The sequence below is a fragment of the Centropristis striata genome, chromosome 18 (assembly GCF_030273125.1).
Source record: "Centropristis striata isolate RG_2023a ecotype Rhode Island chromosome 18, C.striata_1.0, whole genome shotgun sequence".
NCBI classification, from domain to species: Eukaryota; Metazoa; Chordata; class Actinopteri; order Perciformes; family Serranidae; genus Centropristis; species Centropristis striata.
This window is the reverse complement of record NC_081534.1, coordinates 831,625-848,398: the sequence shown is the minus strand read 5'-3', so window position 1 is coordinate 848,398 and position 16,774 is coordinate 831,625. Positions and strand designations below refer to the sequence as shown.

The window sequence follows — 16,774 nt, the reverse complement described above, 5'->3', positions numbered from 1 at the left end:
AAAGAAGAAGAAGAAGAAGAAGAAGAAGAAGAAGAAGAAGAAGAAGAAGAAGCGTTATTGGCGGTTATTGCGTTTCCATGGTGATACGTCATCAGCGCTCGACAATACATAATGGTGGCGCGAGACAAGAAAAGCTTTCAAAATACTTTTACAATAACTGGGTTTATTTAACAGATATGGACCAATGTTAACAAAAAGAATGACTTAACTCCGCGTTATAACGGGGCCTGCTGCCATGACACAGTCAGTTGTTGTCCAAGGTGAGTTAAAACTAGAGAGCAGCTCATTGAACAGACGTTAACGATAGCATCCAGACAGAAGCTAACAGCTAGCTTAGCTTAGCTGTCATTATATGTGAAGCTAACAGCTAGCTTAGCTGTCATTATATGTGTTATAATATTGTAAGTAACCTAGTAGCTCCGTTAAAAGATGTTAAAAGGTTTTAGCCTCAGTTCTCGGCAGTGGTGGGAGAAGTATTCAGATCTCTTACTGCAGTAAAAGTACTAATACCACACTGTGAAATGACTCCACTACAAGTAAAAGTCCTGCATTCAAAACTTACTGAAGTAAAAGTAAAAAATGATCAGCATCAAAATGTACTTAAAGTATTATAAGTAAAAGTACACGTTATGCAGAATGGACCCACTCAGAGTGTTTTATATATATCAAGTATATTATTGGATTAATATTATGATGTATTTATGTAAGCAGCACAAGTAATCAAATGTAATTTGATCAAGTTAGGGATCGTTTTAACTATTTAATATACTATTACAAGGTTTAATTAAAAAACAACAAGTTAAATCACTTTAAATGTATTTTTTTATGTTAAATCTCGACCTGTAAATTAACTAAAGCTGTCAGCTTAATGTAGTGGAGTAAAAAGTACAATATTTGCCTCTAAAATGTAGTGGAGTACAAGTATAAAGTTACATAAAATGGAAATACTCAAGTAAAGTACAAGTAAGTCAAAATTGTACTTAAGTAGAGTACTTGAGTAAATGTACTTTGTTACTTTCCGCCACTGGTTCTCAGTTGGGTGATTCTCATGAACTTGGTACAGCTCATAGCAAAAATCCAAGAGCATTGAATACATATTTTATTTGACCCTTTATAACATATATAATCTAAAGTCACTGTTTAATATGAATTTATAATCTATTTTTAAAAATATTAATGTATTTTCTAACATTTTTAGAGACACTGAGCAAAATTCATTACCTTAACACATTTTTAAATTAAAAACAAACAAGAAAAGTTTTTTTTCTTTTCTTTGGCAAGCACTTAAATATGCTCAAAAGTAGCTGGCATCACCAAAATATATTTTTATTAAAATGTACACCTATTTTAATGCAAACAATTCTATCATTACTGTAACATCTAACAATTTTTTCTCATCAATTTTATTCAGATTTTGTTCATTATACAATTTTGAACCATTATGTTTGATTATATTCTGTTAAATTACACTTTTTAAACTAATTTATATTTATTTTTGTAAAGTTTATTATCTGGACGCATTACGGAAATGAATTTGTGAATCAAAAATATGTTTAAAAATATAGAAAATATTATTTTTACACAAAAAATAATGAATTGTGCCTCATTATGGCTATATTGTTCATCCATATAAAAGTGAAATATATTTAGTAATAAAGTATGTCCTTATAATCTTCACAGACAGAACTTAGACTGGCTTCATGAGAATCACCCAGTTGTTGAGTTGATGTAACAAAGGGTTGACACATGGACACATTAATACATGGGTCTCGAACTCGCGGCCCGCGGGCCAATTGTGGACCTCGTGATGATATTTTGTGGCCCCCACCTTGATATGAAAGTTTAATGTGAGTTTTATATGAATGGCACTTTACCGTGTTGTGTGTGGAAGGTCCCTTTAATTACTTTTTTTGGTCATTTTGTGTCTTTTTTTGATAATTATGAGTCTTTTTTTGGTCATTTTGAGTCTTTTTTTGGTCATTTTGTGTCTTTTTAAAATAATTTTGTGTCTTTTTGGGTAATTCTGTGTATTTTTTGGTCATTTTGTGTCTTTTTTTAAGTAATTTTGTGTCTTTTTTTTTAGTATTTTTTTTTGTAATTTGGTCATTTTATGTCTTTTTAAAGTAATTTAGTTTTTTTCTGTCATTTTGTGTCTTTTTTGTAATTTTGTGTCTTTTTTGGTCATTTTGTGTCTCTGTTTAAGTAATTTAGTTTTTTTTCTGTCATTTTGTGTTTTTTTTGTTTGTAGTAATTTTGTGTCTTTTTGTGTTTTTTTTTGTAATTTTGTCTTTTTTAGTCATTTAAGTCTTGTTTTTAGTAATTTTGTGCCTTTTTTTTGGTCATTTTGTGTCTTTTTTTATAGTAATTTTGTGTCTTTTTGGTCATTTTGCGTCTTTTTTTTTTGTCATTTTGTGTCTTTTTTTGGTCATTGTGATACTGCCTCCAGCGGCCCCCAGGTAATTTCAGTTTGAGACCCCTGCATTAATACCATAGACTGTATAAAATAAAGGGTTAATACAAAGATTAATACATGTATGTGAATTTAACTCTTTCAGTGGGTCAGTGTGGTAACCAGGTCGGCTGCAGGTTTTGGGATCTTGCCCTGCGAGAACATGCCCATGTCAATAAAGTAAGTGCTAATATACACACACACGCAACACACAATGCACCAAAGGGACTGAATTTAATAAAACGTTACACTCATTAACCCTTTGATGCACAACATGGGTCTAAAGTGATCCGCAATAAATCAATTTCATCATTCAGTATTCCAGGTTTTCCTCAAATAACTTGTTTTTGATTATCATACGTCCTAATTTTTCATTTTCATTTCTTACTTTTGAAATAAAAACCCTTTTTGTATCACTACACTTCAAACCAATTTAAAACCTGACAAAGAAAACACAAATATTAACTATCCTATTTTGTTAAATTGGTGTTTTTCCAATGGAAATTATTATTTGGTGGCTCTAATAAGTCTCAAATGTTAAAATATGTGATTTTCCAATGTAATCTGGTGGTTTTAACAACTCTTTTAAAGTTAAACCTTCAAAATAAGACAAACACAGTTACACATATACTCAAATAGTTAATTTAGTGAATCACTTTTTGTATCACTATGCTTCTAATGCACAAGGTCATTTTTGACCCATGTGTGTAAACTTGATGTAATAATACAAAAAAATGTTCTTCATAAAATATAAAAGGAAAAATGGATATAACGATCTGTTGTAATAAAAAAAAGATATTCAAATCACTACATTTTAGTGATGAGAAATATTTGCAATACATTTAGTCATGGATTATTAACATTTAAAATGTTTGAAATAGTTGTTTTTTTTCAAATGTTTGAATTTTGTTTGTGTTTATCAGTTCCAAAGTTGAATAAATCAGACATTGATGGCACAGTGCTCTGTTTTTAAGTCTTTTTTTCCAACCGAAAATGCTTTGCCCTGGTTAGGGCTTGAAAAAAATATATTATTGATATATTTGTTGAATCAGTTTAACCCTTACAATGCATGATTTGATAGATTATTCCATTTTTTTGCAACTTATTATATGTCGTGTTTTGGCCTTTGTTTTTTTCAGGTAAGATAGCATTGTAATTTTACTAAATTAACTGTAATAGGTATTTAAATTTGTTTTTAAATTTATAGTTATAATAATAATCTTAAACTGCTGAGAGCTGGAGACGCAACTACATTAAAAACTATGGTGAAATAAACCTGATTGATTCTTTTAGGTAAACCCATTGTTATTCTGGCCTCACCTTATAAAAACAGACATGTTCATCACCTACAACAACTTGTAATAACTCTCTAATATTCTGTGTTTTCCCCCTATTTAGAAAGGATTGTATGATGAGGCCCTCAGTAGCTTTTTTCGAAATGAGGACTCCAGGTAATCACACTTGCTTTCATTCAATAACTGCTACATGGGTTGAGACATGTGCCTCCATAATGTTTATACCCAATTGTAGTCAAAGTCCTGTTATATTTGTTTTTCTTTTCTAGAGGAAGAGACGGGGGAGCAGACACTGTTGGTGGGAGAATCCAGCGTCTAAAGGCCAGGGTAAGGTGTCACAGCTAAAAATAACTGTGTTTAGACAGCTCAGATAATGGCAGTAAACTTGAGTATAGTGAACTCAAAATCATTAGTTAGGTTGACTATAACATGTCAATTTTAACTACTTAAACTTGTGAGTTATCTTAATTAGGCAGTACTCATAAAAATAAGTTATCCTTACAAATTTAAGTGTTCACATTACTAGCAAAATATCAGGAAACCGATTGCCTTGATATGTTGAAGTAAGCTGAACCAAAAGTGATAAGTTATTGAAACGAAGAGACAAAAGACAACAGTTTGAATGGAAAACAAACTTTTTTGTTCTGAACACAAATACATTGTTGAGGGAACTCCAAATTCAGAGCGTAAGTAAGTAACCTAACTAGTGATTTTGAGTTAACTTTACTCAGGTTTACTGCCATTATCTGAGTTGTCTAAACACAGTTATTTTTAGCTGTGACACCTTGAAATGAATTAGCTACTTTACTTGGAGATTTTGAGGCAAACGGTCTCCTAACTTTTTTTAAGTAAAGTGAACTTATTACAATTTACAGTGTACAGTATAATAGAAATTAAATATACGGGTTAGCCTCACACTCATTTATCTGAATCCCCAGGCTGTGCTGGTGGACATGGAGGAAGGTGTGGTGAATGAGATCCTGCAGGGCCCGCTGAGAGAAGTGTTCGACAGCACCCAGCTCCTCACAGACGTGTCGGGTTCAGGAAACAACTGGTGAGAGACAAAGCAGCAACAGGATCTCTACTCATAAGCTCACATGGCTCCTATTATTGATAACAAACCTGGTTTACAGTTGTTACGTCACAGAGTTCAGGGTATTAGTCAGTGAAACTGAATTCAGTGATTTTCTGAAAGCTCTAAATACTATTTTTCCCCTGTCTGGAAGAATTAAAACCTGCTGTCTTATACAGACTAGGGCTGGGCGATATGGACCAAAAGTCATATCCCGATATACACTACTGGTCAAAAGTTTTAGAAACACATCAACTTTTCCAGAATTTAATTGAAAATGATGCAGTTTAATGTCTCAGTGTACTCTGAAATGAATGCACATTTGCAACATTTAAAATTCTTTATTGAGCATGATAGTGTTTTGAAAGTACAAAAAAGATTCAAAATCACATTTTATGTTGGACTAAAGGACTAAAAAAAAGACACAAAATGACCAAAAAAAGACACAAAATGACAAAAAAGACACAAAGACACAAAATGACAAAAAAAAAAGACACAAAATGACTAAAAAAAGACAAAAAATGACCAAAAAAAAGACACCAAAAGACACAAAATGACTAAAAAAAGAAGCAAAATGACCAAAAAAGACACCAAAAGACACAAAATGACTAAAAAAAGACACAAAACGACCAAAAAAAGACACAAAACGACCAAAAAAAGACGCAAAATGACTTACAAAGACATGAAAAGAATTCAGAAATGGACAAAATAGCCCAAGACTCCATAGAGTTAAGTTGTTAACCCATTTCTTGTTCCCTGAAAAAGGCCTACTTGTATAATTCTGAAATGTACATTATTTTCCAGTTTTGGTTAAGCTTACCTTTTTTTATTTACCTCTGGCAGTTCACCACTTACCTTTGTACCCTTTCAAGCTGTTCATTTGACTTGAACTGCTTGAATTTCAATAAAAAACTGGAAAAATTGGGCTGTTCTAAAACTTTTGACCGGTAGTGTATATGCTTCTTGTTCTTCAGGGCAGTTGGACACCTGACTTACGGATCGGCCTACAGAGAGCAGATCGTGGAGAAGCTGAGGAAAGCAGCAGAACACTGTGACTGTCTGCAGTGTTTCTTTCTCATTCACTCTATGGGAGGAGGTAAGGCCTCCATGCATGAAAACGTTTGCCTTTATAAATGACCGTTGCACAGATTTTCAGCCATGCTGCATTAAATGCTTTATTTTGTAGCCAGTGCTCCGTAGATATTGTTATAATGTTATGATATTATTGATGTGTTTTGTGTTAAAACGTCATTGTAGCATGAATATATGTGAGTTAATCAAATACCTGGTTATATGTACACTGCCCTACAAAGTCTAACTGCAGTAACTGCATTTTTGGTCAAAATACTAAAAATGAACTCCTTGATGTCTGTTTTATCTTGTGACAAAGTTTTATATTTTAATTTTGTTTTATTTCAGAGAAATAATTATATAAAAAACACAAAGTCCAACTCAAAACCAAGCAGTAATTGCACTTACCACGGTCTGCTCTATACGAATTTAAACATAAAAATCATAGAAATTATAAGTTTATTTAAGACTAAAATATAACATTACTTTATAATATTAAGTCTAAAATACACAAATCTTTGAATAGAGTTGTTAAACACTTTTAAATACACTTATAACTAAATCAATTTGAAAATGTTTATTCACTGAAAACAAAATGTAAAAGCAGTAGTGTAGTAACTAGTAACTACATTTTTGGGGTCAAAGGTCAAATAAATCATCATGATTTTTGAGCATAAAAATGACATCAATACATGTAGAAATAAGTGTCATATTAATTATCTACATATAACCAATTTGGCTGGCCAGTTAAAATACGTTATAAAACTAAAATGACCAGAAAAGACACAAAATGACCAAAAAAAGACACAAATTGACCACAAAATGATAAAAAAAAAACAACAACAAAATGACCAGAAAAGACACAAAATGACCAAAAAAAGACACAAAATGACCAAAAAAAGACACAAAATGACCAAAAAAGACACAAAATGACCCAAAAAAGAAAAAAATTACCAAAAAAGACACAAAATGATCAAAAAAAGACACAAAATGACCAAAAAAAGGAAACAAAATGACCAAAAAAAGATACAAATTGACCACAAAATGATCAAAAACAGACACAAAATGACCAAAAAAGACACAAAATGACTAAAAAACCCCACAAATTACCAAAAACCCACACAGAGCTGACTTCCAAAATGATTTGGCGACCCCCAGAAATCATCTCGCGACCCCAATTGGGGTCCCGACCCCAAGGTTGAGAACAGCTGGTTTAGACAACATTAAAGATATTTGATCACAGCAGAAATGACATGCACTCATTTTCCAATGAATTGAGGTACGGGCTCCGGCCTGGGGACCAGAGTGCTGAGCCTGCTGGAGGAGGAGTTTCCTGACGTTTGTCGAATCGTCACCTCCATCTATCCGTCAGCAGAGGATGATGTCATCACCTCGCCCTACAACAGCGTCCTGGCCATGAGGGTCCTCACAGAGCACGCCGACTGTGTCCTGCCTGTTGAAAACCAAGTACGTGTATCTGCAAAGTCCCGCCTCCTGCAGAATGTACATATAGTAATAATCAGTATTAACGAGTGTTTGTCTCCTCCTCCAGTCGTTGGTGGACATTGTGAACCAGATTAATCACATGTCTCAGGGTGGAAAGCCTCTGGCGGCCATCAAGAGAGACAGCGCCATCATCTGTGGGCAGGGCGGGCTCTGTGGGGCAGAAAAGCCCTTTGATGCCATGAATAATATTGTGGCTAACCTGTTGCTAAATATTACCAGGTATAGTATTTCTATTTGCTTATATATGGAGTGATCATAGATTTCCGCAGGTTCAAGCCCCCCTTCAGCCAGTGATTACCTATGGAGGCAAGAAATAAAGGCTTGGAGATGTAAAAAAAAAAAAAAATAATAATAAAAATAAACATGTTAGGTCCGTCACAGAGCAAAAACATTTTTCCAATAGAGAAAAACCTTTTCTCTTTGTTTTGCGTTCAGTGGAGAAATTTTTTCCAGTTGTGATATAACTGACACTATTGCAGCATCTATGCCATGGGTCTCAAACCTGCGGCCCACGGGCCAATTGCGGCCCTCATAATGATATTATGTGGCCCCCACCTTGATATGAAAGTTTAATGTGAGTTTTATAGGTATGGTACTTTACCGTGTTGTGTGGGGAAGGTCCCTTTTAACTACTTTTTGGGTAATTTTGTGTCCTTTTTTTAATAATTTTGTGTCTTTTTGGTCATTTTGTTTCTTCTTTAAGTAATTTAGTCTTTTTTGGTCATTTTGTGTCTTTTTTTGTGTCATTTTGTGTCTTTTTAAAATGATTTTGTGTCTTTTTTGGTAATTCTGTGTATTTTTTGGTCATTTTGTGTCTTTTTTAAGTCATTAAGTGTTTTTTCAGTCTTTTTTTTTATTATTTTGTGTCTTTCTTAAGTAATTTCGTTTTTTTTCTGTCATTTTGTGACTTTTTTTGTTGTTGTAATTTTGTGTCTTTTTTTGGTTATTTGGATACTGCCTCCAGCGGCCCCCAGGTAATTTGAGTTTGAGACCCCTGATCTACGCTAACCTTTTTAAGAGCCGCCATTGTTGTTTGTAATAACAACGTTGTTATATAGCAAGTGTGTCGTTACAAAAATGCCCTTTCCTGCCAAATCAAATGACTGATGTGTCCCCTTATGTTCCTTTGTTTCAGCTCGGCTCGCTTTGAGGGATCTCTCAACATGGACCTGAATGAGATCGCTATGAACCTGGTCCCCTTCCCTCGGCTGCACTACCTGGTGCCCAGCCTCACGCCTCTCTACACGCTGGCAGACGTCAGTGTTCCCACCAGAAGGTAATACACATAAAAACCCACAAAAACACATCCAAAACACATAAAAAATTGTACAAAAGCCACTCAAAAAATTACCAAAAACACAAAACACACACAAAAAATGACAAAAACATACATAAAAACACATAAAACACACAAACATTGACAAAAATCACACAAAAAAACAAAGACAAAATATTGCATTAAAAATCCTGAATGCAAACTGCAAAATTTGAAAAACCTCTGCAAAAACTTACACTTGGTATTGTTTCCAGCACAACCTCACCTATATGACCTGATTATTATTTTTTTCATTTTGATTTACTGGATCAACATTTTCAGCACACAAAGAAAACAGAAAAACACACACAAAGTTACAAAAACACACATAAAAAACTGCTGTTTTTTTTTTTTTTACAGAAAAACACACCAAAACACATACTTTTTTTTTTTTTTTTACAAAAATGCCACATAAAAACACACAGTAAACACATACTTTTTTTTTTTTTTACAAAAAACCCACATAAAAACACACTTAAAACACACAAAAACACACCGAAAACACATACTTTATTTTTACAAAAAACACCCAAAAAATGACAAAAAAACACAAAAAAAAAAACAGAAACACACATAAAAACACATAAAACACACAAAAATTGACAAAAATCACACAAAAAAACAAAGACAAAATATTGCATTAAAAATCCTGAATGCAAACTGCAAATTTGATTTTCAAAACAGCACAAAGCTGGCTTTCATTTGATGAAGTTGGGTGGTGGCAGCTTCAGTGCTGCAGGCTTGTGACAGGAAAAACAACATTTGATCCTCCACCCAGCTACCTTCCCACCTGCTCCCCAACAACTGCCATGAAAAAGGCCCTGTGTGAGATATTTTAACCACATGTGCTCTAGGAAGCTGCTCATTGGTCAGAAGCAGTGGTGGCTTTACTCCCAGGGGTGAGTATATATGGAGCAGAGCAGGGTGTTGCCTAGAAATATCTTGCCCACTCCACAGATCTCGCCTAAAGGTAAATAAAAGGTACAGAACTCCGTCTTTCTCCAGCTTTGCCCCCTTTGCCCCCAAATCACTGTGTCTGAGATCCCTGCAGGGCCAAAACAGTTACTATAGCAGCAGGTAAATAGAGACGCTTTGGGGCTATTTTGTTGGTTTTTGACTCCTTTTCATTTCTTTCTGCCTGTATCAACGACTTAAAAAGTGTTCACCATGCCATGTTGGTATTGTTTTCAGCACAACCTGATTATTATTTTTTTCATTTTGATTTACTGGATCAACATTTTCAACATACAAAAAGACACACAAGATTACAAAAACAACACATAAAAAACACAATGTTTTTAACAAAAGACCCCACATAAAAAACACACTGAAAACACATAATTTTTTTTTTTTTTTTACAAAAAACCCCACATAAAAACACTTAAAACACACAAAAACCCACCGAAACACACTTTTTTTTTTTTTTTTTTTTACAAAAAACCCACGAAAACACATCGAAAACACATAAAACATTTTTACATAAGCCACTCAAAAAATGACAAAAACATATATAAAAACACACTTAAAACACACAAAAATTGACAAAAATCACACAAAAAAACAAAGACAAAATATTGCATTAAAAATCCTGAATGCAAACTGCAAAATTTGAAAAACCTCTGCTGGATCAACATTTTCAACACGCAAAGAAAACAGAAAAACACACACAAAGTTACAAAAACACACATAAAAAACATGTTGGTTTTTTTTACAGAAAAACACACCGAAAACACAAATTTTTTTTTTACAAAAATGCCACATAAAAACACACAGTAAACACATAAAAAAAAAATTCCACAAAAAAACCACATAAAAACCCACTTAAAACACACAAAAACACATACTTTATTTTTACAAAAACCACCCAAAAAATTACAAAAAACACAAAAAAATAACAGAAGCATACATAAAAACACATAAAACACACAAAAATTGACAAAAATCACACACAAAAACAAAGACAAAATATTGCACTAAAAATCCTGAATGCAAACTACAAAATTTGAAAAACCTCTAAATTGGACTTGGAAACTTAAAAAAAAAAGCTGACAGCAGGGCTCAATGCTGCTTCGTTTTTACGTTGCAACGTCATGAAGAAGTCTTGCTCTGGTGCTGATATTTTGTCAGGATGTACATGTAATATGTGGAAGTATTGTGTTAAGTGTTTTTTTTTCCTGCCCCCTCTAGACTGGATCAGATGTTCAGTGATGCCTTCAGTAGAGACCACCAGCTGATCCGAGCCGACCCCAAGCACAGCCTCTACCTGGCCTGCGCCCTCATGGTCCGAGGCAACGTTCAGGTGTCCGACCTCCGCAGGAACATCGAGAGGTTAGACCAGTAGTTCTCAACCTTTTTGAGTCGCGACCCCCAATTTAACATGTATGTTGTCCGCGACCCCCGCTCACTGAACACAATCTCACACGCACAGTTCAGATCACCCAAAAAAAGGAAACAAAATGACCAAAAAAAGGAAACAAAATGAGCAAAAAAGACACAAATTGACCACAAAATGATCAGAAAAGACACAAAATGAGCAAAAAAGACACAAAATGAGCAAAAAAAGTAAACAAAATGACCAAAAAAGAAACAAATTGACCACAAAATGAGCAAAAAAAGACACAAATTGACCAGAAAAAAGACACAAAATGACCAGAAAAGACACAAAATGACCAAAAAAAGACACAAAATGAGCAAAAAAGACACAAAATGACCAAAAAAGACACAAAATGACCAGAAAAAAGACACAAAATGACCAAAAAAAGAAATAAAATGACCAAAAAAAGACACAAAATGACCAGAAAAAAGACACAAAATGACCCCAAAAAGAAACAAAACGTCCAAAAAAAAAAGACACAAAATGACTAAAAAAAGACACAAATTGACCAAAAAAGACACAAATTGACCAAAAAAGACACAAAATGACCAAAAAAAAGACACAAAATGATCAAAAAAGACACAAAATGACCAAAAAAGACACAAAATGACCAGAAAAGACAAAATGACCAAAAAAAGACACAAAATGATCAAAAAAAGGAAACAAACTGACTAAAAAAAAGACACAAAATTACCAAAAAAAGACACAAAATGACTAAAAAAGAAACAAAATTACCAAAAAAGACAAGACACAAAATGACTAAAAAAAGACACAAAATGATCAAAAAAGGGAACAAATTTACCAAAAAAAAGACACAAAATGACCAGAAAAGACACAAAATTACAAAAAAAAAGACACAAAATGACCAGAAAAGACACAAAATGGCCAAAAAAAAGACACAAAATTACCAAAAAAAGACACAAAATGACCAAAGAAAGACACAAAATGACCAGAAAAGACACAAAATGGCCAAAAAAAGACACAAAATGGCCAAAAAAAGACACAAAATGGCCAAAAAAAGACATTAAATGACCAAAAAGACTAAAACACATGAACACTTTAACACAGTGGAGACAGAGCTGACTTCCAAAATGATTTGGCGACCCCCAGAAATCATCTTGCGACCCCAACTGGGGTCCCGACCCCAAGGTTGAGAATAGCTGCACTAGGCAACAGGCTCCACCCTAATAGGCCCAAACATGACCTTCCCACTCCCATATAGAAGCCCCATTCAGTCGTGACGGCGTGATTCATGACTGGTCCATTCAGCCTCTGCTCTCCTGCTCAGCTTGTTTTCATGTGGCATGAAACAGAAGCTGCTGTGAGGGAAACGCATATTAGTGCGTGACCGTGCTGTAAAAGAGGAGGAAAGGAAGGGAGGAGGAGATATATTGCTCACCACAAGACTTTAAAGGGCATACATAATCACTGTACATATACTGCAGGATATAATGTTGTTAGTTTGGTCTGCTCTTTTGTTATTTATAAAAAATCAGACGATTTCAGATCTACAATATTTTTGTTTGTCTAAGGCAGTAGTTCTCAACCTTTTTGAGTCGCGACCCCCAATTTAACATGCATGTTGTCCGCGACCCCCACTCACTGAACACACAGTTCAGATCACCCAAAAAAGAAACAAAATTACATAAAAAGGGAAACAAAATGACCAAAAAAGACACAAAATGACCACAAAATGATCAAAAAAGACACAAAATTACCAAAAAAGACACAAAATGACCAGAAAAGACACAAAATTACCAAAAAAGACACAAAATTACCAAAAAATGATCAAAGAAGACACAAAATTACCAAAAAAGACACAAAATTACCAAAAAAGACATTAGCATTAGCACTTGAGCTAACAAGCACTTTTACTATAGTTAAGACAACAAATATAGCCACTAATATATATGACAGAATAAAATAAACTCTAACAAACCTTGTTCCTGTCAGCCACTATAGAAGCCTTTTGATACTTTATATCAACTTTATATGAACTACTACGCACTCGTTGTTATTTACCGTTCGTTTTTTCATTTAACCGTTCTACCGGTTATTTCCTGTCACTACCTTTCAAAATTAAAGCACCCGTTTTACACTGGTCGACACCTTTTCAAAATAAAAGCATCACAACATTGTTAAACACCTTGAAGATGTACAAACATGAAAAACAAGCTATATAATACAAAAACATAAATAGGAAGCTTACTAAAGGTCATTTACAGTTGTGTTTAAAATAAATGTTAAAGTGATATAGTGATTGGAGTATTTACTACTTTTTACTGCTATATTTGATTTACTCCACATTAACAGTCTTATCATAACATGTGTTCCTATCAGTAGCAGCTCAAAACCAGATAATTTACTGTATTTTATAAAGCGATTACATTAATATTGAGCAGAATTTAGTTCAGAGTTTTGGTCCGGCCCCTGCAACCTTCGTGGTGTTGGTCATGAGGCCCCTTGGGGACATTAATTGCCCACCCCCTGCTGTAATCCTTTCAATTTCCTGTTTCTTTTCTTGAAATTGTTCTGTCATTTCCTCCAGACTGAAGCCTCAGCTGCCGTTTGTCTCGTGGAACCAGGAAGGCTGGAAGATGAGTCTGTGTTCGGTTCCTCCTGTGGGTCACTGCCACTCTCTGCTAGCTCTGGCCAACAACACCTGCGTCAAACCAACATTCATGGAGCTGAGAGAAAGCTTCACCAAGCTCTACAGGAAGAAGGTGCACGTTCTTTTCTTTTCAGACCATTATTAGAAGATTCAACAAAGATTTTATCAAGTAAAACCCTCAATTTTCTCTGTAAACCTGCCAAATGTAACAATTAGTAGTGTTTTCTCTCCACTACTGACCAAGGTTATAATAGTTTGGGATTTTTCATTAGTTTTAGTTTTAGTTTCGTTGTCAATTTTTGTTTTCAAATTCAGTTAGTTTTAATGAGTTTTTAGAGTGAGTTGGCTAGTTTTAATTCGTTTTTATGTTTTGGAAAATGCTTAGTTTTAGTTTAGTTTTTATTAGTTGTAGTTTTTTTGTAATGGGGTATTTGTTGGGTCCACATTCAATAAGGTCACAATAAATGTTTCCTTTATTTCCTTTGTCTGATCCATCTCAGCCCCAATAAGTTTATTCAGTCATAAAACCAGATAGATGAAATAGATTTCATATCAACCAAAAAGGTTTACCTCTAAAAAAGCTGACAAAGACGAAAACTAAGGACGTTTTCACTGTAATTTTAGTTAGTTTTAATTAGTTTTGTAACCACAAAATACAGTTTCAGTTAGTTATCGTTTTTTAAAAATCTCTCCTTTTTTATTTTTCTTTCAGTCAACGAAAATGTTTTTTCAATTCTAGTTTTCATTATTTTGTTAGTTTTCGTTAACTATAATAACCTTGGGCTGAACTATTTAGAAACATATATGTTAGTTCTGCTATTTTTTCTATTATTTTATTCATTTATGTTTATGTTTGCTGGTATTCAAATTGCGATTTGATTCACAAGATCATTTTTGCATCATTATTCCTAATTTGATTAACTATAACAACCTTGCTACTGACCATAGAAAACCTTTGGGGGTTGGTGAGGTATTACATTATTGAAGATATACTGTAGTTGTCTGCTTTGGTAACTAGTGGTGGACTTTTGTCATGTTGTTGTTGACATTATAGAGCTAAATAAAGAATGAGAGGGATGTTTTAGATTGACATTAACATGCTCTGTTCTGTCTTAAGGCTCACCTTCACCACTACCTGCAGGTAGAAGGGATGGAGAAGAGCTTCTTCTCAGAGGCCCTCAGCTCTCTCAGCTCCCTGATAGAAGAGTACCAACATCTGGACGCCACCAAGAGGAGCCTGGTGCCTGACGCGCCCAGACTCGCCATCGCCACATAAAGCTCCACTGGAACGCCCACAAATGTAATAATTCCCACCAACATAATTAGTCAGGCTAATGTCCTGTAATCACCAAGGTTATTATTAGTCAGGCGGCTTAGCTAAATAAAGGGGACACGCCGGACAAAAGCACCAATTTTTTCCACATGCCCTCTATCATCATAGGTTTCAATTTTTGGTAGGAGCCACTTCATCAAGATTGTGGATCGGAGATGGCACCCATATAAAGTCTATGAGAAATGCTATATCTTCCAAGCCACTCAGAAGGTCAATCTTGGTGTCAAAATCTACATTTTCTGGGTCAAGGAATCATTTAAAGCTGTTGAGAATATCACTAGATGATTATTTGATCAAATAGAAATGTTCATTTTCACCCAGACTGGTAGGCAACTCGCTTCAAGTGCTGCAGCAGAGAATCCTGAGCTGAAAATGTTTGGAGTCAATGTTCACGGGAGAGTGTGGATTAGCTGCCGTGTACACTGCTCAAAAAAATCAAGGTAAAGCTTTCATCTCATGTCAGATCTTGATCAATACATTATTTACAGTGAGTCATCTAGTGATATTCTCAGTAGCTTTAAATGATTCTTTGACCCAGAAAATGTAGATTTTGACACCAAGATTGACCTTCTGAGTGGCTTGGAAGATTTATTGTTTCTCATAGACTTTATATGGGTGCCATCTCTGATCCGCAATCTTGATGAAGTGGCTCCTACCAAAAATTGAAACTTATAGTGATAGAGAGCATGTGGAAAAATTTTAGTGCTTTTGTCCGACGTGTCCCCTTTGTTCTCAAATCTGGTCCTAAGCCGCCGGACTAAATACATTTTCCTCAAACATAACAGCTGCTGCTACTACAAACGTAACACGAGATTTCCCACAAATATAATAACTATTACGTTAGTAGGGACTTATTATGTTTGTGGGAAAGTGAAAATCTTCAACTTTTAATATTGTAATAAGTTCCCACAAATGTATTAATGCAAAGAATAATGGTTGTTGTTGTTTGTTTGTTTGTCTATACACACTACTGGCTCTTCGCTATCACACAACTGATCAAAAATGTCACTTTCATATTGCTCCTACACTTGAATGTTTGAGTTTCTAACTTTTGGGATGCCATATATTTGCATATCTGTTTATACACTTAATAATTTTGTCATAATTTTTGGCGTGCGGGGTGTGTGTGTGTGTGTGTGTTCTTTGCGTTAATATATTTTCTGGGAAATTACATTATTGAAAGTTGAAGATTTTCACTTTATTATTTATTACGTATTATTAAACGTAATAGTTATTTATTATGTATTATTAAACGTAATAGTTATTACATTTGTGGGAAATCGATCTCTGCTACGTTTGTAGTAGGCATCGGCTTGTGGAATATATATTACTTTTGTGGGATTAATTACTTTAAAAGCTGCAGATTTTTATTACGTTTGTGGTTTATTATGTTTGAGATGCAATATATACTATTCAAAGATGACTTCATACAACCAAATCTTTTGTAGATACCTTTATAATTTACATATCAACGTTGTCTTATTTATGCCCAGATGTAAATTTTCTGTCTAAAAAAAATAAACAGGAACAACATGTGAAAAGAATGAAAGAGTTAAATTGTTACAGTTTCTCCATTGGCCATATTCCTTGTTGTTATTGCACATACATGTCCTGAAGACAGGCTTTATAAAAACATTTATCATAACTACAACATATTTCTTCATCTATTTAATGATCCCAGCCATTTTACTTTGGAAATGAGGTTTTGTAGTTTCAGTTTTTGCTTTTTTTGCGATTTCTTGAGGCAC

At 34.1% G+C, this 16,774-nt stretch overlaps 2 protein-coding genes across 5 annotated transcripts in view; both read left to right on the top strand.

Moving 5' to 3' along the window:
- The window catches only part of cnih3 (cornichon family AMPA receptor auxiliary protein 3), a 386,093-nt gene that overhangs the window by 201,398 nt on the left and 167,921 nt on the right, over positions 1–16,774 (top strand). The window lies entirely within an intron of this gene.
- Positions 127–14,984, top strand: tube1 (tubulin, epsilon 1). The gene is made up of 12 exons (XM_059356605.1): positions 127–260; positions 2,556–2,629; positions 3,848–3,900; positions 4,014–4,071; positions 4,683–4,798; positions 5,791–5,912; positions 7,167–7,354; positions 7,440–7,612; positions 8,529–8,669; positions 10,896–11,036; positions 13,631–13,805; positions 14,811–14,984. Exons 1-12 carry the CDS (start codon positions 236–238, stop codon positions 14,967–14,969), a joined length of 1,425 nt encoding a protein of 474 aa, XP_059212588.1. The 5' UTR covers positions 127–235; the 3' UTR covers positions 14,970–14,984.

Excerpts from the sequence above, each read along its gene's own strand:
- tube1 (XM_059356605.1), top strand. The coding sequence starts at position 236 with ATGACACAGTCAGTTGTTGTCCAAG. Across the intron at positions 2,630-3,847 it reads AACATGCCCATGTCAATAAA|AAAGGATTGTATGATGAGGC; the intron begins GTAAGTGCTAAT and ends CCCCCTATTTAG. Across the intron at positions 7,613-8,528 it reads CTGTTGCTAAATATTACCAG|CTCGGCTCGCTTTGAGGGAT; the intron begins GTATAGTATTTC and ends CCTTTGTTTCAG.